The sequence below is a fragment of the Rousettus aegyptiacus genome, unplaced genomic scaffold (genome assembly GCF_014176215.1).
Source record: "Rousettus aegyptiacus isolate mRouAeg1 unplaced genomic scaffold, mRouAeg1.p scaffold_m13_p_1, whole genome shotgun sequence".
NCBI lineage: Eukaryota > Metazoa > Chordata > Mammalia > Chiroptera > Pteropodidae > Rousettus > Rousettus aegyptiacus.
Window position 1 is genome coordinate 20,814,068 of NW_023416284.1, and position 24,551 is coordinate 20,838,618.

The following is a 24,551-nucleotide window of genomic DNA, read 5'->3' on the forward strand; positions in this document are numbered from 1 at the left end:
ACCTGGCTATTGGCCCACATGTCAATAGACCACTAGGTGCTTATGTTGCCAGAAGTTCTGGGCTGAATCAGGAATCTGACTGTCAGGGGCACTTAGTCCCTGGGTAGGTAGTAGGAATCACCAGGTGAGAACTGGGTTGAGATCTGAAGAGGAGGTGTGAGAGACCTGAAAATTACAGGGTTGAGGAAGGATCCAGGTTAGGAGCAAAGGAAGGATTGAGAAACGAGAAGGGGTCACGGCAGAAAGGATGGTGAATGGATGGAAGGGCAGAGAAACAGAAAAGGGAAGAGAAGGAGCCAAGGGACAGGCAGGGGAGGGAGGAGGCAGCTAAGACTGGGAGATAGGAAGGGTAAAGGAGGAGATAGGGATCAGCTGTCCTGGGTGTCTAGTGAGTGAGCTGGGGGGATGGGCAGGCAGAACTGAAGAGGGGAGATCAGGAGTTGGAACAGGTGGAGGGGGGAAGTGCAGCAGGGAAACAGGAGGCAGCTTCTTCTTGGTTCCCAAGTTAGAAATGGAAGTTTGGGCTGCCTGAGTCTTTATTCTAAATCCTTTCTCTGTTCCATTCTGCTATTGACTGGACTCCATAGTAACCAAGATTTTTGAAGCCTGCTTTCCTCCAGAGGACCCTGCCCCACTGGCAGCCCGCTCAGGCAGAGGCTGCTCACCTGCTCAGGAACCAAGTTCCTCTAAGCGGGGAGGCAGGGTTGCTGACCTCACTCCTTGCTGCTGCCTCCACATCCTTACTCCTTTTCCTCCCTTATTCATGTGATTCCTCCCTTATTCGTGGCCAATAATTGAGAGCTAGTAGCTATTAAGACTCACATTAAGTATCTGAGGGACAGGTGCTCTGCTAAGGACCATGGATGATGTAATTTCAGCCTGGCCACAGATGCAGGGGATGTTGTTGTGATCATCTCTGTTCGGAGGCCACAGAAGCTCAGGTACGTAACTTGTCTCAGGTCACACAGCTGGTTATGGGAAAGCCCAGATTACAACTCTGGGAGTTTGGCTCCAAGGCCTGCACTCCTAATCATTAGGTCTTTTGGAAGCCAGCTCCTTTGATGCTAATCCCATTGACCTGTGTTGCCTCTCCCTGTCATTGTGAGCCCCCAACCTCCTGGACATGCTCCCGCATTCATCACAGACTTCCTTCCCTGGTCAGTGTCTTCCTCTTGCCATCACCCTGGGTGACTCAGCCATCCACAAGAGGGCCATGCAGCCTTTGACCTCATGGCTGCTTCCACCACTCCAGTTCAGCCACATTTGTCCTAAACCCACCACCTTTGATATCATCAATTTGAGTAATCCAGACACTAACCTCTCTCCTGAGCTCCAGATTTGCATAACTAATTGCTTGGCATCTCCTCTGGGGCTCAGCAAGTCTGGCTCCCTACTCCTCCACCCCCCCCCCTTTTTTTTTTATCCCAGTCAAGTGTATCATCATCCATCCAGTTGCTCAGGCCAGACATTTAGATTCTCCCTTGAATCTTCTCTCTCTTTTGCCTCCAAATCAATCAACCAAGTCATATGAGACAAATCTCCAAAGGACATCTTGAATCCACCCATTTCTCTCCATTCCCATTGCTATTGCCTTCATCCTGGCTACCATCATCACCCCTACCTGGTTGACCACAGCTGCTGCCTAACTAGTATTCCTACTTTTGGCCCTCTTCAACCCAAAACCAAAAGTTGCACATTATTTTCTTACAATGTAAATTAGGTCACATCACTTAGCTTCCTATTACAGGTGCATGATTCTGCACTTGTCTTCTGTCGCACATTGTTCCTTCCACTTTTTCATACTTCAGCCACTTTTTCATTTTCAGTTCCTCCAACAGCCTGAACTATTGGGAAGCAGGGGGAGCAGTGTGTGACAGAAGGCAAGTGCAAAATCATGCGCCCGTAATGGTAAGTCAAGTGACGTGACCTTGGCACGTGCGGTTCCCACTTCTTGGATTACTCTTCCCTGAATTCATGACCTGTCTAACTCCCAGTTATCTTTCAGGTCTCAATTTAAAAGTCGCAAAAAGGCAGAGCCTAACCCCTATTCCATTTTTTTCTCATAATGCTCAGCCCAGTCTCTTATTACATGTTTACTTCTCAGTGTCTGCAATGGACACTGCTGGTAGGTCCCCTTATGAGTATTGCAATTTTTGGTTAGGTAACTAGGACCTCCCATGAAGCCCATGTGCCTTAGGACTTCTATTCCCAGTTCCAGACTCCCGCCTGCTTTATCAAAAGGTAATCCCACTCTCTTTGGCCACGTAGGAACACAATCAGCGAATCGGTGATGACGTTCCCATGACGGAAGGGATTGGATGATCAGAAGTGGATGACTCGATTTGTGCCACTGAGAAGAAATAACAAGTTGAGGGTGGGATTAGAGAATTACTTTCTGAACTTTAGTACCTTGAGAACAGCGTCTTCCCGACACAGCTGAGGGAATCTAGAGAAATGGAGCTGGAGATACTGGCTAAGCCAAAGCTCACTCAGCCACTGGACTTTGTGATGTGAGCTAACACATTTTCTCGTTAAGTCTATTTGAGCGAGGATTCCTCTTTCTTGCAGCTGAGAGAAATATACCTAAGGACCTTTGGTCTCCAGCCCCCTCTTTCTTCTATCCATCATCTCCTTCTTGTCTTCATATCCCTTCCTACCTAGCTTAGGTGCCAAAATTCAGATTTTCAAGCATTTTTACCAATATCTTTGTATTTCTTTCTGCTATCTTTCGTTACATCTGCCTGGCATAATCTCAATCATTTAAGAATCCAATAATGCCACTTCTCTACTATCTGATGTTCATGCTTTTGAATTTTGCTGGAAGGAAAAAATAAACATTATCAGAAAGAGTGATATCATAATAAATTCATGGTCAATTAGGTCCTAAACAACGTCCAACAGTCATCTGTGAGTTAGTTCATGGCAGCGATATGATGACAAACATTTTATAATCAAAATGTCCAATAAAGGGGAATGCGATACAAATTATAGTGCCAGCAGGCAACAGAAAACTAAGCAGCCGTTTAAAATGTGGGGGAAAAAATACATATACACAACTGCATGTAAAAATGCCTACAAGAAATTATCAGGTGACACATGTTACAAAAGTGTGTGTGGGCATCAAAATGCTCTGAAAGGATGTATAGAATGCCAGAATTATAGATTGTTATAGTATTCTTTTGTGATTTTTATATACTGCTCAGCATAAACGTATCATAAAATTTAAAAGTATTTACACTTCTGTGAGATGAAAGCAAGGGCCAGATGTGGTCTAGAGTCCTTGTCAGGCTTCTCAAATCCACCCCGTCCCTACTGTTTATTGTTCTTTGAACAGACCCCACCAGAGATGCAGAGGCAGGGTACTGTGTCAACAGTAATTTGAAATAATTGTTTGCCAATGTGATGTGTTATTAGGTTCATTCGGGTTTTAGTTGAAGGGATTTATTTATTTTTCATATTTTGTGGGTTTGAGGGAGTTTCCTTCTTTTTCTGTTCCTTGGAATAATTGGTATACAGCAGGGATTATATGTTCTTTGATGGTTTGGTGAAATTCCTCTGTAAAATAGTGTAGGTCTGTTTTTTTACTCTCAACTTTTTATTTCGAAAAAGTTTCTAACAATTAATTTAGAGGCTGATAATGATATCCTCTAATAGTCAATGCAGAGTCTCTGAGAGCTTCCTTGCTTTTGGTCATGACAAGATGTCCTAGGCCTAGCTTGTGTTTAATTTGTCTCAGATGTGTAATCAATTATTTCTCGAAGAAGCCCTGGTTCCTCTTAATGAGGAACGGTATTCAGAAACCAAGAGCTGGCTTCCAGTTCTAAAATAAATGAGTCCTGGGGATGTAATGGACAGCATGGTGACTATAGTTAATAATACTGTAGTGTACCTTTGAAAGTTGCCAAGAGAGTAGATCTTTAAAGTTCTTATCACAAGAAAAAATTTGTAACTGTGTGGCGATAGATGTTAACTAGATTTATTGTAGTGATCAAATATCGAATTGTTGTGTTGTATACCTGAAACTAATATATAATGTTACATGTCAATTATATCTTAATTAAAAAAAGTGAAAGAAAGGTTATTTGGCATTATAGTCCCATAGCTTAAAAAAAGAGGGAAAAGAAACTAAGAGCTGGATGTTTATTGTGATCATTGCTTTGCTACTTGGGTATCATTGCTTTTGGACGCTTTTAATGGATGGTTTTAGGAAATAAATATGTATTTTAAATTTCATGAATTCATGTTAATATTTCTAACTCAAATTTAATATGTAATTTTTATTAACCTATTTTATATTTATATCTATTTTACAGATAACATTTTGGTGCTAATTAACATTAACATTTAACTGTTTTATCATATAATACATAAATTTACTTCAAAATTACGATACCAATATTACTATTAACAACTAACTAAGTAATATTTAAGATTTATTTGCAGTCCTTATCATTAGAGTAGATATCACCAAGTCAGAGTTCTGTGCTCAAAAGTGACTTAAAATAGTTTTTTCCCTCTGTGGTGGTTGTTATCGTTTGATAAAGTTTTAGGTCATTTGTTGCTGTTTGTATTCAATTTAAGGATTTGAAAAAAACCATTCAATTTTTAAATATTTGAATATAAAAATTTATATGGTATAAAAGTTAAAAATTCTATAAAAAGAGATATATTCAAGGTTTTTTTCTCCCATTTCTATCCTTTCACCCCATTCTCACTCAGCGGTGATGATAGTCAATACTTTCTGCATTTTTGCAAGAAAAGCAAATATGTATATAAATTATTTGCCTTCATTTTTTACAAAAGATTCTTGTTATAAAAAAATATTAAACATACAAAAGTAGAAAGTATAATAGATGTCCAGCTCCAATAATTATCAACTCATGGCTGTTCTTGTTTTATGTATATTGTTACTCACTCCTTCTAGAGATTACTTGGAAGTAAATCTCAAACGTCATATCATTTCATCCATAAAAACCTCAGTATATATATCCAAAAGATAATGGTGCCTTTAACAATAAACATATCCATAATACCTTTATCACACCTAAAATTTAAAAATTATTTATTAATATATTCATTAATGTTCATATTTTATGAATTGCCTCAAAAATTTAAGAACAAGTTGTTGGAGTCAGGATTCAGATAAGGTCATATGCTGCCAGTAGATTTAGGATCAGGTCATTTTTGCTGAGGAGTTTTCCAGAGTCTGTGTATTGTCCATTGCACCCCTACGATATCATCGGAACTGTTTCTCTGTCATCTGTATTACCTATAAACCGATATTTAGACCAAGAGGTTTGATCAGATTCAGATTACATGTTTTTTACAGGAATATTTCATAGGCGTGTTGTGTACTACCATCAGAAGTCACGCATGTCTGGTTGCCCCTCTTTTTATGATATTAGCAGTCATTAATGATCATTGGTAGGATTTGTTTTCATAAGGGTTTAAAATGGTGATGCTTCTATTCTTTCCTTTTTCATTTACTAGCTAGACTATTTCTATCAAGAGAAAAGTCCCCTCCTTAACTATTTGGTTACTCTGAAATACATTTCATATATCAAACGCAGGATAAGTGCTTGCTCCCTTGCCTTGTATTCACTGATTATCAAAATAATGAGGTGGTTCCTTAGCAGTATACATAGATGCCCAATAAGTTTTTAAAAAATGTTTCTAGGAACTCATGGATTCAAACATATTTGTCATTCCCTCTCATTGCCTTTATTATTATTATTACCGTTGATGCTCAAATTGTCTCATATTTTGTCCAGTGAGAGCCTTTCGAAGTTGGCTCTTGATTTCCTTTGGCATGAAACAAATAGTCTTTGACAGCTTTCCTGTTTTCCATGTTTATTTTATATATTTCCTGCCCCAGACCTGGAATCAGCTATTCTCCAAAGAGCCTTGGTTCCTTCTATTGAAAAAATAATATTTAGAAACCTCAATCTGGGGATTAGTCATGCTCAGTGCAATTGGATTTTTCATTGTCTCTAGGCCTTTTCAGTAGACAGAGCTAGAAAATACATACATATGTATGTACATGCATATACATGTGCATATATTTTAAAGATAGAATACATCATAAGATCATAGCAATATTTCCAATTCAAGTTCAGGACTTAACTTTATCTAATACATAAATCTTCTTTCTTCTTTGAGAAAAATCCAGGTTCCCAACGACACTAACAAAATAATTCATATGCTTTTTCTCAAAATACACAAAATAGTATCCGAATAAAATGTCAACTTATCACCATCAATATGATTTCTGAAAACAGTTAACTTTTGAAATTCTTTTTGTCTTTAGTTGTATCCTGCTAGGGATATACAGTTAAATTATTATATTTTGAAAATCATTTATAATAGTTCCTCTCTTGTGATTATTCTAACTCAGTAAGGTATATTTATTTCATTTTGCTTTGAATGAAATAAATTTAGTCCTCTTCTTTATTGTACAAAGAATCCAGAAATATGCACTTCTGCACATAGTGTTTTTCATATAGTATTTTATCTTGAGAATTATTCACATTTGCTCTTGGGAGCTTCCTCATTGCTTTTTTTTTTTTTAACAGCCATATAATATTTTTATTGCATACATTTACTCTAGTTTACATGTCTTCTATTGATATACACTGAAGTGGTTTCCAGTCTTTTGCTTTTATAAATAAAGCTGCTGTGAGTAACCTAGTGCATACGTTATTTCACGTTCCAGGAAGTCTATCTTCAGAAAAATTCCTGCAGGTGGGATTACTGGGTCAACGGTAAATAATTTTGTTATATATATATTGTCATAGTCTCCTCCATGAGAGTTGGGCCAGCAGTACCTGAGAATGCCAGTTTCCCCCACGTCTTTGTCAACAGTGTGTTGTCTAGCTTTTACACCTATGCTGATCTAATAGGTAAAAAATGGTATCACTGAGGAGTGAAACTGAGTACCTTTTCATATATTTCAGAGTCATTGCATATCCTTCTTTTCATAGCTTTGGACTATTTGCTTATGACACTCTGTCTTTTCTCCCTCCTCATTTTTAAGAGTTCTTTACATAGGAGGAATATTTGCATGAATGTGTCATGTCTGCTTTGAAAGGGAATATACTATCTAACACTGGGTTGCAGCGTTTGATGCATATTCATAAAAACTTCCTTATGATTGTTTTGTTTAGGTCTTTTACAATCTTAGTTGTTTTTTGTTACTTTGGTCTATTGTGGACTGTGTGGCGAGTTCAAACTCCTATTATTGGTGTGTTTCTATTTCTCTTTGTATCTCCTAGTTTCTGCTTTATGAAAGTGGCTGCTTCTTATTTGGTGACTAGGTAATTACTGTTATAATGTTATAAAGTGCCTTCTTTGTCTTGCTTACTGGCTTGGGGCCTAAATTTGCACTTGTCTGATACTGAGATGGCAATCCCTAGTATCCGGCCCCAAAGTATGGGTATGAGAGCTCCCCTGCGCTCCCCTGCTAAAGGTCCAGTTTTCCAGGATGTATAAATGTCTTGAATTGTGCAGAACATATGCCTATTCCTTTTTTAGCCGTTTTGAATCATTTTGTTTTAGGTCCGCCTCTTGCATTCCTAGCTTCTTGTTTGCATATACCTGCTGCTCTTTTGCCTATTCCTCTGTTGTTTATGATTCTTCCCTTTGGAAAACTAACAACAATGACTGTAGCTGCTGTTTCTTTCCCTTAGCTCCAAGCCATGCATTTGGTAATAGTCTGCCCACTTGGCTCTGGGACCCCCAACATGGCCATATCTGGCCCCAAAGTATGGGTACGAGAGCTCCCCTGCCCTCCCCTGCTAAAGGTCCAGTTTTCCAGGATGTATAAATGTCTTGAATTGTGCAGAACATATGCCTATTCCTTTTTTTAGCTGTTTTGAATCATTTTGTTTTAGGTACGCCTCTTGCATTCCTAAACTCAGCACAGGGTTGAGTTTTACTTTGTGAGCTAAGCTAAAAATCTTTTGCTTTTAAAAGCTAAATGAAACCTAATTATGTTTAATGATATAATGGCTATGCTTTCAGATCTGTCATATTGCTGTTTTACTTTTTGTTTCTGTGTGTGACTACTCTAGATACTTCACGTAAGTGGAATCATCGAATATTTTTCTGTTGCAAATGGTTTATTTCACTTAATATAATGTTCTCAGAGTTCATCCATGTTGCAGCATGCATCAGAATTTTCTTCCTTTTTAAAGGCTAAATAATATTGTATTTATGTAGTATTTATATACCACATTTTGTTTATCCATCCATCATCAATTGATATTTGGGCTGCTTCTACTTCTTGGCTATTATAAGTAATGCTATGAACATGGGTGTGCAAATATCTCTTTACAATCCTGCTTTCACTTCTTTTGGATACTCTGAAGAGGAATTGTTAGATCATATATATAAAATTCTATTTTTAATTTTTTGAGGAACTTTCATCCTGTTTGCCACAGTGGCCACACCATTTTGCATTCCCACCAACAGTGCACAAGGATTACAACTTCTCTACATTTTTACAAACACTTTTTCTTAATAGTAACTATTCTAATGGGTATGAGAGGTTATCTCCCTGTGGTTTTGATTTGAATTTCCTTAATGATTACTGATGCCGAGCATTTTTCACTGTGCTCATTGGTCATTTGTGTATTTTCTTCGAAGAAATGTCTGTTCAAGTCCTTTGCCTACTTTAATAGGGTTGTTTTTTGCTGTTGAGTTATAGGAGTTCTTATCTATTCTGGATAGTAATCTTTTGTCGGATGTTATTTGCAAATATTTTCTCCCATTCCACAGGTTGCCTTTTCCCTGCTGTGTCCTTTGATGCACAGAAGCTTTAAATTTTTGAACGACTTCTAATTTATCTATATTTCTTTTTCTTGCTTGTACTTTTGGTGTCATATCCAATAAATCACTGCCAGATCTAATGTCATAAAGCTTTTCCCCTGTATTTTCTCATAAGAGTTTTATAGTGTTAGGCTTTATGTTTAGGTAGTTGATCCACTTAGAGTTAATTTTTGTATATGGTGCATCCGCTGTCATTTTTGCTGGGAGTTCCCAACATACAGCAGAGGCAATACAAAGCAGTTTAAGAGATTTCCGCATTTCCACTGATGGCTTTTAGCCCAAATTATGTCTTTCCTCCCCGTCCCCAACAAACACTTGTCCCTTGCTATAAAAAAGGACATAAAAATGTAAGAAAACAAATGCAAAAATTTATATTTTATTTGAATTCAAAAAATTTAAAATTGTTTTCAAATTCAGGAAAGTACCATAATGCAGGAACCCAGGGGGAAGCCTCATATACAGAGACAGATAAATTAAATGTATATACTGCAGACAAGCCAAGAAGATGTGTAGATTACATATTTACAGCACTTGATGTCTTCTGAAAACCATATTTATACATTTTATTACATTTACAAAAAAAGGCTTCCACTACCGTTTACCTACGATAATGAAAAAAAATTTACACCTTTTTTTTTTTCCTTTCTTTTTTGGTACTGTACAAACTTTGCATAATAAAAATATATCTCTGTACAAAAGATTTTTTTGTTTTTTACTTTTTTTCCCCTTATGGGATGGTAATGGGTATGTGGTATGAATGGTGGGTGAAGGGCCCAGTCTGCCCTGGTCCCTTCCAAACCTCTGGAGGTGGAGAGAAAATGCCAGAGGTGGGAAGGACGCACGGCAGGGTGCTGGGTGCCGCACCAGCATGTGCTCCTGGGGCATCTCCTGGGACTTCGCAAGGGGACACAGGAGAGGGCAGAGGCAGGGCTGGAGGAGGAGTCCACTGGTTGGTTTGAGAGGAGTGTAAGAAGGGGGACGGGAGCAGCCAGGGAGCTTCCTGCATTTGTTTCCAGGGATGCTGTGACCCGGCGCAGTGACAGGCTGTGCTGGGCCCCTGTCATTGCCAGTCCCCACCGCATTGTTCCAACCCAGAATTTGCTTAAGAACTGGGTGTCCCTGCCTTTTAAGTCCCATGCATTTCTACCTGTTATGTCAACATGTGATATGAACATCAGAAGCCAGCATGTCATACATGTACACGTGCTTAAGCTCATGGGAACCTTCCCAAGGACAGAGAAAGTGGTTCTAAATGTCATAGTTTGATTCTTAAACTTGTTAGCTTCCCACAATACTTAAACAGAATTCATTAACGACCCGAGCATAATGAAACTCAAAATAAATCCACTTGCAGGGAGCTGGAGAGAATGTGACTTTCATCCACTCCCTTTTTTTGATTCAGGAGCTCCCAGGTTCTTTGTCTGCTGTGGCGAGGGGCTGCTGGGACCCAAGGGGCCAGCACCGGCTCCAGGAGTCAGGTACTGGGTCCCTGCCCTGATATTCCCCAGGTAGAAATAACAGAACCCAGAGAGGGCATATGTGTCCCCTGCTTGGCCCACCAGCCCTGGCCACAGTTCAACTGTACTGTAGAGACGCACCTACTGCTCTCAAGCTTTGGTGTCCCTTGTGGACCTGGGTTTCTGGCAGCCAGGAGAGGGGACTCTGGAGTCAGAGCCATCTGGCCCCACACTTACTAACTGCGGCATACATCTCTTCACCTTTCTGGGTTTCTATTTTCTCATCTATAAAATTGGAATAATAATTCTTATGTTTTGGGGTACTACAGGTCTAGAAATGATACCTCTAAAGTGTCAGGCACAGAGAAGAAGAAACTTGATATATACAGCCATTATTTTTTGGACACTGGGGTAGGGTCGCTTTCCTGTCCTTTCCAGCACCTCCCGATGCCTGCGGACTTGGCGGCCCTGTCTGGCCCACAGACTTGTTTCTCTTTTTCGTCAGCTGACAGCCAGACTTGACCTTGAGCTCCTGACCAGATTCCTGCCTTTAACTCCCCTTATCTGTCCTTCTTTTTCCGGTGCTGCCTGAGGCCCAGAATGACTTTTTAATTCACTGGGTTTAAAATGCAATAAAATTATGTTGGAAAAAATAAAGAAACTGATTTCCAACCTATTTCTGAAGATAGTTTTCTGCCCTTGGGGTAAACTTTGCTGTCATTCTGCAGATGGGACCATTCATTTGCAGAGGGCTGGTGTGTGCATAGTGACCACCTCAGATGCATCATTCACTGAGTCCTGACAAACAGAACAGAGTGGGGCGTGTTGGTGGCAATGCTCTTGGTGCCTCCTCCTCTTCACCTCTTCTTTGTGTTTGTGGGGAGCAGGGCATAGGGCATCCTTCACATCCATTTCTCTTTTTTAAGCTTCTATGGTCTCTTCCTTAGAACTGAATGAAGAAGAGGTGTGTGTGTGTGGGTATGTGTGTGTGTGTGCGTGGGCATACACGCTTTGGCCCATAGACACACACACACATCCACAAGGTGCTGTTATGTTAAATCCATAGGCTTCCTTCCTCGGTCTGCAGCCCCTCTTCCTTCACTGCCCCAAGTCAGGGCACAGTGGGAGTCCTCTCCAGGTGGGTGGGTGCAGATGGCGGCAGGGCGAGGGCCCAAGTCCCAGCAGTAGCAGACACGGGCAGAGGGACAGACGGAGATGGGCACTGGGCACTGCGCTCAGGGTAGCGTACTTCCTGTCCCTTGGAGAACTGGGAACAGACAGATCACACCAGCGTTTGTCAAACAAGAAAGGCAGTGGGCGGGGTCTGGAGGGGAGTAAAAAGAAAAGGCAACGGGAAAGCAAAGAAGGAATAAAGGGGGAAAAGAACCAAAGAACATGAGCTGCTTTGATCCTTATCTTCGAGTTTCATTCTTCCTAAACCGAGGGCGGGGTGTAGGGATCCCTCCTTACATGCAGCAGAACATATATTTTCCTGATGTTGTCTTTTTCCCTGGTTGGAGACCCAGGGCCTAGAGGCCACCACGCTTTTAGGAGTCCAGGAAAATGTTTTAATTTTAGTTTTTTTCAAAATAAAATAAAAAAAAGAATATCATAATATTGGACATGTAATAATGAATCCAGACTGAATCATATTCATCATTATAATGATAGTTTTAAAGTATTACTTTTCATATATATATTTTAATGGAGGAAGGGGTCCTTGAAAGCCATAACACAGCCCTGCCCCCTTGTGCCTTACTCATGAATCCCACAGGCCTCGATGACTTCCTTACGTGGCGTTTTTATTTTAATTTCAGCTGTTCTTGTTAGGCATCATTTGAAGTTATCACCTCATCACCCATTTTAAATGTATGTGTGTCTGCTCAAGGTGGTTTTTACGCACCTACTTCCTGGGCCAACCAGCCCCCGCTCTGTGCTCCAGAGTTGGGCAGGTTGGAGGTGGACAGAGGATCCCTGCCAAAGGGCTGTGGGCCCGGTGGCAGGTTCCAAGGCCCTGGATGCTGGTGAGGGGCAGTGCTGAGAGCTGCCTTTCTCGGGAGCCACCAACTCCAGATGTCGCAGAGCTGGGACCCAGGGGAGCCCCAAACCTGGGGTGGGGTGTGTGTGTGTGCAGGCCATGGGGCATTCTTGTTTCTCTCCCATACTAGTCAATAATTCTGCAACTATCTTTACTGATCACCTATAAAGCCTGACTGATGCTGTCAGAGAAGATTTTACTTTTTCTGTTTTGCTCTCTTATTATAAGAGTTGTGAGTAGAAAAAGGTAAGAAAAAGTAAAGATAGAGCATAAAGATGAACCCTCAGGACAATCTGGCATATTAAAATATGCGTGCACAGGTACGCGCCCGCCTCCCATACGCCCTTCTCACCGGCTGCTGGAGGCGGGGCTCTCGGTGGCCGTGGTGGTGGCAGCCAGGCCTGGTGGCTATACCGCTGTACACACCGTGCTGACTGTGAACTCTGCCTCGGTGGCCATGATGTCTGTGGGCTGGATGTTGCGGTCGTACATTGGGTTCTCAAATGTGGCCCGGACATTCGTGTTCTCGTGGCCAGCGTAACCATTGAATGGAACTTTGGGTCTTCTCCTGGGAATGAGAGAGCGTGACTGAGACATAAAGAGAGGAGACTCCGGGGTCTACGGGGGCAGAGGGAGAAGGAGGTTCTTTCTTCCTTTCAGAAGGTTACAGCTCTCCTGAGCCAGGAAGGAGCTGGGTGGGTTAGAGTGGAGGATAGGGCCTGGCACCCGTCTCGTTACCCTCCCAGGCCCCATTTTCCCTTCCTTCACGGTACCTGTGCTTGTAGAGATAGAGCACAAAGCCTGCAATGATGAGGGCGATGAAAGGCACCAGGATTGCGGCTGCCACCGAGCTGCTGTTGGAAGCGAAGTGGCGGCCGATGGACTCGGGGTCTGACTCCAGCAGCCTGAGGTCTGCAAGTCCCAAAGCATAAACCTCAGGTCGCCGAGACACAGTCTGAAGGTACAGCCCCCAGCTGTCACTGTTGGGAACTGTGGCTACGACTTGGGATGTTACTTTCTCTGGCGAAGCTGGGAGAGGCCTCTGTGCTCACAGCCCACCCACCTGCCTTCCACACACACTCAGACACTCCCCGGGAGAAGGGGCCCACATATACAGGTCAGATTACGCCCACAGGTCAGCTGTTCAATCTTGGGGAAGACAATCTGCCAGAGAACATGAAACTGTCGCAGGGTAATTCTTAAAAGTATGCAGTCCTTTAGAAGTTTCAAAACTTCTTTTGGCCATAGAAAGCTTTTATCGGATGAAACCTTACAAGAAAGTCGAAACATAAAACAGATGAATGTGCACCTGCTCTGGTGGAAGTGTGTGTGTGTGTGTGGGGGGGGGGCGCACGGAAGCTTCTGCCTCTGGAGGGGCTACCCTCCTTTGCTTGCCCCCTCCCCTACAAGGCTCAGAGAGGGGAGGGGGTCTGCCTCAGGAGACAGGGAGTCAGCTGTGAAGCCAGCAACGAGAACTTAAGAGACCCTGAGGTCTCTCCCGTGTATTAGGCTGAAGGGCCAGGGGAACTGTCTTCAAGTATTTGGAGGGCCGCTGCATAGAAGAAGGTCTTACTGTGTGCAGCTCATGAGGGCAGTGCTGAGAAGGGCTCTGGGGGAGGAGCGGGGAGGAGTGGGCCTGACAGGGCAGGGGATTTCTGCTTAAGATAAGGAGAAGCTTTATGAAGGTCAGAGCTGCGACAAAACGTAATGCCTTGGCAGGCGACGTCAGCACCGGGGTATACAGAGCTGGCTGTCGCGCGCCATGACTGCCTCTCGTATCCCTCTGCACTGCTTCCAAGAAAACAGGACCCCTCCTCCATTAAAGCCTGAGGCTTGGCACCCAGAGGCTCAGGGTCAAGGCCACTCTGTGGAGTGGGGACGCTGGGCACTGATGACGTGAAGCATTCGGGGTAACGGAGCTGGGAAGAGTGAGGGTGGGCAGCCTCCCTGACGCTCAGTTTCCTCATCTGTACAGTGAGGACGAAGACCGTAGTATCAGGCGTCAGGATGTGCGGAGAGGAGAGGATCAAGGCACCCCCGAGGGCCCACGTCTTAATGCTCCGGGATGCCTGGGTGATACCTGGGGGCTGACTGGATAGTGCCGTGGGGGGCTGTATCTGAGACCCACCATCCCCTAAGCTGAGGCTCTCCACTCCAGGGCTGAGTGTGAACCTGGCAAAGGTTTACATAGTGTGCTTATTTCTGGAGGGATCTTCTTTAATTTTTATCAGAATTTCAAAAGTGTCCCTGATCCAGAAAAAGGTTCAGAACCCCAATCTTTGACTACTGAACTTCACTGATCCCTCACCTTCCACGTCATTATACAAGTTTCTCCTCCACCCCCATGAGCTCACACTTCCAGGGCACAAAAACTAGTTACCAAGTCTTTGAAAGCCGAACTGCCCAAAGCCGTGGCCCTTGACGGAGCCTTGGTAGATGAAGGTGCCTCCGGAGGACTCCGAGGAGACCTGTGATGGTGGAGAGCAGAGAGAGTCGGAGGGGAGGCATGCTAGGAGGAGCCGGAAGTCCTGCCAGCCAGGCCAGAGGCACGCTCATAGGTATGTGTTGCCGGACACGCTGGTTCCACTGCCTGCCCACAGCCCTGACATGCTGGGGTCGGGGCAGGGGCACCACCCGCTTGTAGGAGGCAGGGAGACATCTTTACTTCCTACTGGTCAAATCACTGAATCTATCTGTGCCTCAGTTTCTCATTTTTAAATCAAGAATAATAATAGTACCTATGTCTTAGGATTGCTGTGAATATGAAATGAGCTAATATAGATAAAACAGAACATTTAAGAGGCCCTATAAGTGTCAGCTATTATTACTCTGATGAAAAACTTACTTTTAGAGCACCATGGAACAAACCAAACTATGATTAAAATGTACCTAATGAGTTTAATGTACTTTGGAGAGTTCGTCGCAGTTCTGATAGCTATTCATTTTCTTTAGGGGCTGGGTAGCTGGGGATGGAACTCCTCCTTGCTCCCTCTGCCACTTGCTTCCATGACGCTTGTGTAGTAGACACAGACGCTCAGCATGCAGGTGGTAGACTGCTCAGCTGAGGATGTGCTCTGAGGATGCTTGTGCTACCGCTGTACCTTCCAACTCATGCTCCATCTGGGGGTGGAGCCCTCTGTCTATAGTGCTCAGGGAATGACCTCCCCACATCCCTTCAAACACGCTCTGGGTGGGCCTGATGGTTGGCTGTCATCAGAGGCTGTCACTCCAGCTGCTCCTGGTCCTCCAGAGCTCCATTCTCCTCTAGCCCCTGGTCCGCACTCCTAGCTCTATCTCCCAAATTTGACCCTTATTATCTCACATCTGGCAGTCCTCCCAGCATGGCAGAATCTGTTGTACTTGCAAGCTTTTGGACTACTACTATCAAAGCCAGCCAGGACTCAGATACCTGAGGGGTCCATACAATACTCTAGAACAGGGGTCCTCAACTTCCGGGGTCGTGGATTGGTATCAGTCATGGCCTGTTAGGAACTGGGCCACACAGCTGGAGATGAGCGGCAGGTGAGCCAGTGAAGCTTCATCTGTATCTGTAGCCGCTCCCCAGCGCTAGCATCACTGCCTCAGCTCTACCTCAGATCATCAGGCATTAGATTCTCATAGGAGCACCAGTCCTTGGTGCCAAAAAGGTTGGGGACTGTTGCTCTAGAGAATACCAAGGAACTAACTGCCTGTGCCAGCCCTTGGAGAAGCCACTTGCTTCTCTCTGTGTGCTTATAAAGCAAAGTCACTAAAGCCACAGTCCTCCACCAGCGGGTCTTATCCAGGAGGATGCATCCTGACTCCTTAGCTCTCTGCTACTCCAGTTACCATGGCTTCTTCCTCCTTTCCATCTTTCCTCTTCTAGCTTCAGCAATCCAAGACAGGGAAGCTGAGGATATGATAGGTGACACTATGCTCGACTTCGCTACCCATGAAATCAGAAGGTATGGGCAGAGGAGCATCACTGGAGACCCAGCTTCCAACTCAAGGACACCCTGGAATGTAACAAGTCTTTCCCACAAGGGAATGTAAGGAAGTTGTATGCTTTCCCTCATGTCTTGGTCTCCTGAGCTATGCTGAATCACCCACAATCCACTTCTTCAAATGTGAGTAGATGTTCAAAGTTGTCGTCTAGAACTCACTACCTTCACCCTGCTCCTACCACCAAACAAACCGCGACCTTCAACTTGCTTGAATTCACTCGTACACTGCTGACTTTCAATTCTTTGCCTTTGGCTCTAACATCAGAACCTACTCCCTCTTGCTCAGATGCACTGACCTTCAAGACTCTGAGCCTCCCAGCTCTTTCTATCTTTTCCTTTGCTCACTTCACCAGCAGATGAGGACTCCGCTCCCAGTCCTGGCCCTACAGACAACCTCCTCCCAAGTTTCCATGTGGATCCTAGGAGTTTCCACCCTCTTCTCCTCTCCTTTTCCCTGCCAGTGATCTGGGAGTGGGGATGGGGTAAGGCCGTGGAGAGGTCAAGGACTGAGTGAGATTTACTGAACTTACATGTCCATCTAAAGCCCAGTGATCGTCTTTGAACTTATTCACGAAGACCTCCACAGGCCCTGTGATCTGATAAACCTGGAGCAGGAGATGGAAATCTTCTTTCTTGTAAATTCCTGGGAAGAGAAAGTTCAGAGGGTACACTTGAAAGAGCTGGGAACATTTCAAAACCTAAATTTGTGGGTATGTGAGAGTGAGTCCCTGCGTGGAATGTCACGTGTAGATGTTGACATAAACACTCCACGCATAACCGTAAGCAGGCAGGTCTAGTGCTGCTGGTGAGTTTGTGTAGGCTGACTCTGTGTCTGTGCAGGAATGTACATCTGTGTTAATAAACAACCAGATTACTGGCTTGTGACTGTGACCCTGGTTACACATGTGTATGTGAGAATAAAGCGGATATGGTTTTGTACACGTCAGTGTGTTGGTTAATGCATGGATATACTTATAATTTAGTGGGTGCAGGACTGCATGAGGGATGTACACAGGAGTATGTGAATGTCTCAGGGTGAATGAGTGAGTGAACATTACCTCGTGCTTGTGTGTGTGTACATGAATGAGGAGATATGACTGTATGTGAGGCTGTGTGTTAATGTGTGCATTCATTCACTCATACATTCACTTCTCTATCCATCTATTCAGTAAACACTTGTTTTCTATGATACTTAGTTTTTCTGATTATAGAAAGACTGAAAATTGGGGAAATTTTGGAAACTGCAGAGATGAACGAAGAAAAAATAATCACCCCTGATCTCACTACTAAGAAATAGTCACTGTTAACGTTTTTGTGTAATTACTTGCAATTTCCTTTCTTATGAATATAATTTTTCTTTTAAAAACTGGAGTCGCATTTTAAATGCATTACATTATAGTGGGTGTATTTCTTCGAAAATTGGCATCGTACTTTATCCAGCAGATATAATTAATACATCCATTTCTCTGTTTTTAGACAATTTTCTACTTCCAGTTTTTAGATAATACAAATAGCCCTGTAATGTGAGCTTTCTTTAATTATAACTATTTGGCCCCCTCCATAATTATTTCTTATGATAAAAGTTCTTAGAAGTGTAATCAATGAGTCTAATTATTTTCAAAGCATCTTGATACAAGTTGCTGAATTGTTTCCTAGAACTGTACTATTTTCTACTCTGACCAGAGCTGCATCAATGCCTTCACTAGACCTTGACCAGCACTTAAGTTCATCACTTAAAAAAAAATCTTGCTGGGAAAGTGGAAAATGACATTTTGTGTTTATCTTGATTTTTGCTGACTACTGAGAAAAATCATGTTTCTCTTGTTTATTGACTGCCTGTACTTTGGCTTCTGAGTTCTCTAACCCTATTTTTAGTTTGGTTTTAGGGAGAGAAGTCTCCTTTCATTTTTCAGGGTCCTTTGTATGTTCAAGTTATTCACATTTGTCACCTAGCCATTTCCCTTTAGTCCCTGGCACTTTTATCATATAAACAAAGAGAAACAGGCACTTCCTCTTCCCTCTGCCCACCAGACAAGTCTGGGCCTCATCAGACAGTCCAGTGAAGTGACGGTAGACTCATCCCGGCAAAGGGCAGGTACCGATCCGTTCTAACCACCCCCCCGACCCCCCAACTGCCTCCACCTTTTACGGAGGTGGCCTGTTCCTCACCAGCCAAATGCAACTCCACGCCGCTATGGTCAATCATGGTGGCATTGACCTTGCTGTTGACAACCTGGAAGCCAGTCACTCTGAGCATGGCTGGCTGCTTCTTCCCCTGGTACTCATAGGCCCCTTTCCATAGGGAATTCTTGGCGAAAACATCTCCGGGAACTAGAGGAATTGAGAAACAGATACGAGAGGGAATTTCATGTGTGTTGGTTAAACTGAGGCCACCTGAGGACTGATGCCAGTTGAGTCACTGAGATTTTTTTCCAGAACCTCTAATATGGGGGAGGATGGTGCATTGTTCTGGCCCTCTTGTGATCTTCTTGTGTCTCGGGCTGGATGCACGAAGGGAAAGAGCGAAGAGGTGGATAAGAAAAAAAAGTGAAAGCAAATAAGAAAGGGAGAAGGAGAGGGAACTAGAAAGAAGAGAAAGAGAAAGAAGAAAAGAGAAAAAAAGGAAAGAGGTTGAAAAGGTAGAGAAAGGGAAAAAGAGAAGAGAGAAAACCAATGAGTCAGCATCATGTGGCAGATAGGACATGGGCTAATGAAATATGACTGATCAGTATTCTCACCTTGGCTGTAATGTATCAGTTATTCGATCAAGTTCAGGACCCTTAACTTCCTTACCTGCAGGCCACACCTGTAGTTCTGTAAATGGGGGCCATCCCACCTACCTCATCAGAGTTCTTGTGGGGGTTAAATGATCTAATGTTGCAGACTGTATATCACGTGATGTCAGACACAAAAGCTACTAAAATTGTTATTTATTCTTAAAATAATTCTCTAAGGCAAGTGTTATAATCTCTGTATTACCAAAAGGTAAACTGAAGCTCAAGAAGTAAAGCTCATTTTCCCAAGGACACAGCTGGTCAATGACCAAAATGGGATTCAAATTGAGTTTGACATCAAATCTCATCTTCTTCCTGGTATAACGCACATATTAATAAAATTATAGGTTCAAAAAAGGATATGAAAGTATACAATAATTCTGCATTGGTCAAGCACACCTGTAGTTCTGTGTCCAGTTCTGGACATCACACTTTGAAAGAATCAATACTCGTCTCAAAATGCAAGCATTTCCAGGAAGCTCCCTGGCCAGGACCTGGCTCTGTGCGTCTGCATGACCACGCACTGGCTGGTGCTGTGCCAGGAGAGATTGCGGTAATCAATGATGTGTTTTTGGAAAGTCTTGGGTCTCTCTTTTGGATGAGATTTTCGCTCCCTTCAGGCTTACTTCCTCCTGAAGTCGGCCTGGGGTTGGGAGGTGGGTGGAGAAATATATTTGACTCTATGGATAGTTTTCATGCCCTTCTATTGGATACTCAGTAACTCATGTGCATGTTTCTGGGTAACTAGGTGAAGGAAGCAACGTGTGTCTTGAACCAAAGATCTGGACTATACATACCTGAGGCTTGGGTGAGTGGTGGCTCCCGGGCAGTGCTGATGGGTCTTCCACTGGGCCGGACCTCTGCTGGGGAAAGAGAATGGAGGAAAACAGGATCAGTTTCTGATCTATGTTCTATTGAAAAAATAATGGCAACCTCTCTGACATTAGGTCAATAGGGTCTTTGAGGTCTTGCTTTGGACTTATTCTATTAGACTAAGAGGTGAACTGCTCTGATGATCTGGTGATGCTATGGATTCCTCTCATAATAATAAAATATAAAGAGTTACAGAAGAAACGTATCATATAAATTATAGTCACATTAAATAAGGAATTAGGATATCGTTATATATAATTCTTTACTACTGCATTAAAAAACAAGATCTAACAGTGGGTCCACTAACTACCATGATCTTGAAGTAGTCAGAAACATAAATGGCATTTCATGGTATTGGTAGCAACTGTAATAGCATATGAAAATATGCAATTTCTACTGGTGACAAAGTCACAAGTATCACTAACACTACTATGGGTTTTTGTTTACATTCTAAATTAAAGGAAATGCCAAAATTCAGCAAGAAGTAAAGTAAAATAAAGACGTCTATTTTTCTGCCTTGCTACATAGATCCCCTGGATGCTCCTGACTGACAACCTTGGGTTGAAAAGCTCTGTCCTGGATTCTGCTTTCCTCCCAGAATGCCTGGCATAAAGGAGGACCTTCGACTGATTACAGGTGAATTCCCTGAGCCCTGATGGGGGTTTCAGTGGAATGCTTCCCTCTCTTGGAGCGATGATATTAAGACTGAGAAGTCCTTACCCTCAAAAGCAAAGTCAAAAGCTTTAGGCCTCAGTTAGACAGCAACTTAATGATTGTGTGACCTTGACTAGTCACTTCACTACTCAAAGTCTGCATCTCTTCCCACCAAAACACAGCTCACAGGTCTATGCTGGATAAATGAGGTTATGGGCATGGAAGTCATGGTCAATAAATGTTAATGTCTTTTCTCCTTTTGCGGAGAAACAGCAGAAAAATCTGCCTTGTCCCAAGTAAGGGTAATCTCTCCCTACTGTCCCCACTGGGCAGCTACAGAGTTTTACCATGCCCCTCCCAGTTCTGGAGGCCAAATCTTTATGATCTTGGATTTGAAAGTGATTTCTTAGATCTGATAGTAACAGCACAAGCAAGCAATAAAAATACAGATATATTGAAATTCATCAAAATAAAAAGCTTTTGTGCTTAAAAGGACACCAACAAGAAAGTGAAAATATCAAAACTCAAAAAATTGTACTCATTAAGTATGTGTAATTTACATATATCTCAATAAGGCTGTTAAAAAGCATGTCTGGGGAAAAAGAAAAAAAATAAAACAGGGCTAAAACAGAGCTTAAAATGTCACATTTTAGGTGATGTATGAAATAAAGATAAAGTACTGTAAATTAAAAAAAAAGTGAAAAGACAATTCGGATGGGAGAAAATATTTGCAAATCATGTATCTGATAAGGGTTTTATATTCTAGACATATAAATAAATCTTGAAGACATTCCTGACCAAAATGCCAACACAGAGGGCTTTTGAATTTCCCTCCTCCTATGAACACATTGACTGTACAGCTATGCACAGATAAATTCCCTCTGAGAGAAATGCAGTAATAAGCTGAGTGATTCCTACATATTGGGTGACTGAGAAAATATCCACATAGGAATGGGAAGGAAAGGCTGAGACACCCTCTTACCATATACCCCACTCCCGGAAAAGTACCATACAAATAGGAGGGAATGCCTGGCTTCCCCCTGAAGGGTGAAGGGTTTGGGCCACACATATGGCATTCTGACTTTTGAGGCTGCCACCTACTACCCCAAGCAATTTACAGATTCAATGCAATCCCTATCAAATTCCAATAGAATATTTCACAGGAATAGAGCAACCTTAAAATTCATATGGAACCACAAAAGACTGAATAGCCAAAGCAATCTTGAGAAAAAGAACAAAGCTGAAGGCATCATACTTCCTGATTTCAAACTATATCATAAAGCTACAGGTATCCAAACAATATGGCATTGACATAAAAACAGACAAATAGACCAATGGAAAAGAATAGAGAGCTCAGAAATAAGCCTATGCATACACAGTCAATTAATTTTCAACCAAGGGCCAAGAACATATAATGAGAAAAAGGACAGTCTCCTTAATAAATGGTTGGAAAACACAAGTGAAGAATGAAACTGGACCCCTATCTTACATCATACACAAAAATCAAATCAAAATGTGTTAGTCTTAAAAGTGAGACCTGAAACCATAAATCAACCAGAAGAAAACATTAGGAGTAAGCTTGATATCGGTCTTGGCAAGGATTTTTTTGGATCCGACAACACGAAAAGCAAAAGTAACAAAAACAAAATAAACAAGTGGGACTGTATAAAACTAAAAAGCATCTTCACGGTAAAAGGAGCCATCAACAAAATGAGAAAGCAACCAATGGAATGGGAGAAAGTATTTGCAAACCACATATCCAGTAAGAGGTTAATATCCAAACTATGTGAGGAACTCATACAACTCAATGGCAAAAAAACACAACCCAATTAAAAAATGAGCAAAAGACCTGAATGACATTTTTCGAGAGAAGACATACAAATAGCTGGATGTGAACTCCTCTAGGGTAGAGATTGTGTCTTCTACCTCCTAATCCCCCATACCCACCACAGGTATGCAGAGCGATAATGCTCAATAAATGGAGAATGAATAAATTAAGAAGAGGAGGAGGGAGGTCTGAGACATCTTGGTAATCCCAAGGGATCTGTGGGTGGGTGTTGTTTTATCAAGGTTATAATAGGCAAATGTGTTATTCCAGTTTGGTGAAACCAAAAATATTTTCTCTGTCTGATGATTGAGTATAATACTGGGAGAGTGTTTAAGTTCAGGCAGAAGGTAGCAAAATAAAACTTGGGATGGCTTCCCGGTGTCCCTCTTTAGACGGTTCTACTCTTAACTCCTAGACACTCACTACCCCAGAAAATCAGAACCAGGATCTAGCTCCTGGAAATCCTATTTCTTCCTTCTCTCTTGCCCTCTTTTACTCAAGCTCAGCTGTCGCCTTTGGCCTTCCACCCTGGAGAGGTTCCCCAAGCGGGCACACTCACCCAGGCAGATGGGTGGTTTGCCTGTCCAGCTGCCATCTGCTTTGCAGGTGCGATGCTCAGAGCCGCCCTTGAGGGAGAAGCCCTCCTGGCAGGAGTAGATGAGTGTGTAGCCCATGGAGGGCAAGTCCAGGGCCCCGATGTTGGCATGCGTTGGCGTCTCTGGCTGTTTGCAGTGGTGGGCTGGATAAAAGGAAAGACATTGTTGGACCTGAGGAGAGTAGGGTCTCCAGGAGGCCTTTCAAGCATTCCCATTCCTAGATGAACGCTTCTCTCTTCCTTTCCCCTATGGGCCCCTCTCACGTCCTCCTCCTCCCCTCCCCTCCCACACCCCAGCTTTGAAGTCTCTAGGAATGACCAAGATGGAGAGCATGTGCATACTGGTTTATCAACCCTGGGGGAACCTAAGCCTGCAGCACTTTTCCTGAGAGAAGAGGAACAATTATGGTGAAAAGGCTGGAATCTTCCATCTTGAGGGTTGGCTTTGGTAGTTGTTAGTTTTTGCTGCCACTGGAAAGTTCTTTTTTTCTTTGTTAAGGCATAGGAATTGCCTTCAAACATCTGAAAGGCTTTCGTGCAGAAAATGTCTTCTGCGAGGCCCCAAGGAGTGAGGACAGGAAAGAGACTAATATTGGTCCCAATGAGAAGTGTAAACTCCCTGTCATTCAGCGCATTCAAGCATGTCCCAGATGCCCAGCTGGGGGGAGATAATGTGTTGTCAGGAGGAGTTGTGTTGGGATGCAGGTGAAATCTGCACTCACGGACACAGTCGGGTGGGGTTCCGCTCCAGGTCAGGTTGGGGAGGCAGGTCCTGGTGGTGGAGCCCTGAAGCAGGTAACCTTTTTGACAGCGGAAGAGAACTGTGCTTCCAACCTGCGGTGAACACAGAAGGTCCCATGACCACCTTCCATCCAGCAATGCTTCACACCTGTCACTTGACCACTTACTTTCCCGTGACCCAACTCCTACCCTTGACATTGCCTCTAACCTCAATGCCCCTTTTCCACTTCTCTGCCTGGTTAAATTTTATTTATCATTTGAGGCTGCTTACATTATGCCTCTCCAACATGGCCTCTCCTAATCCTCTAAGCCAGAGCAACGCTCTTATTGGACATATCATGCTCTGCTGTGGTGGATGGAATGCCTGACTCAGAATCAGTAGACCCTCATCTCAGTTTTGGCTTCTACATTTACTCACTGAATAACAGGCTGCATGAAACTACACCTTAGTCTTCCTATGCAGAGTGGGGATGACCGGTCCTGCCACAACTGCACTGGAATGTTCTAACACTCGAATGCAGAGGAGGATGTGAAAGCATTTTATAGAATGTGAAGAACTGTGCAAAATGGAATTACTACTTGTATGTATGTCTCTTTCTTCTATGAATCTGTAAATTCCTTTAGGTTGGAAGACTTCCTTATCCAGATATCCCCTGGAGAATCTGATACTGTGCTTTGTATATCTCTGCTGGGCAGAAGTGCTGTCCCTCCTCCCCCTTTCTGTCTGCTCAGCTGTTTTCCCTATGCTCACCCTTCACTAGCTCCTCCCTGTCCCAACTTGC

General features: G+C 43.0%; 1 protein-coding gene across 3 annotated transcripts in view; it reads right to left on the reverse strand.

Moving 5' to 3' along the window:
- Positions 1 to 9,255: 9,255 nt before the first annotated feature.
- CSMD2 (CUB and Sushi multiple domains 2) overlaps positions 9,256 to 24,551 on the reverse strand; it is a 544,176-nt gene continuing 528,880 nt past the window's right edge. Inside the window, exons 63-71 of one of the 3 annotated variants that reach the window (XR_001597587.2) lie at positions 23,751 to 23,862; positions 22,993 to 23,172; positions 19,876 to 19,938; positions 18,474 to 18,635; positions 16,835 to 16,947; positions 14,702 to 14,789; positions 13,095 to 13,233; positions 12,674 to 12,889; positions 9,256 to 11,550 (exon numbers count right to left, since the gene is read on the reverse strand). Coding sequence is in view for 1 of the 3 variants with exons in the window: in XM_016150537.2 (XP_016006023.2) it covers positions 12,730 to 12,889; positions 13,095 to 13,233; positions 14,702 to 14,789; positions 16,835 to 16,947; positions 18,474 to 18,635; positions 19,876 to 19,941; positions 22,993 to 23,172; positions 23,751 to 23,862 (1,020 nt within the window). In the remaining 2 variants the exon portion in view is untranslated. Of the gene's footprint in view, positions 11,551 to 12,641; positions 12,890 to 13,094; positions 13,234 to 14,701; positions 14,790 to 16,834; positions 16,948 to 18,473; positions 18,636 to 19,875; positions 19,942 to 22,992; positions 23,173 to 23,750; positions 23,863 to 24,551 lie in introns of those variants that run through there. The other 2 variants (XR_001597586.2, XM_016150537.2) reach the window with 2 other exon arrangements.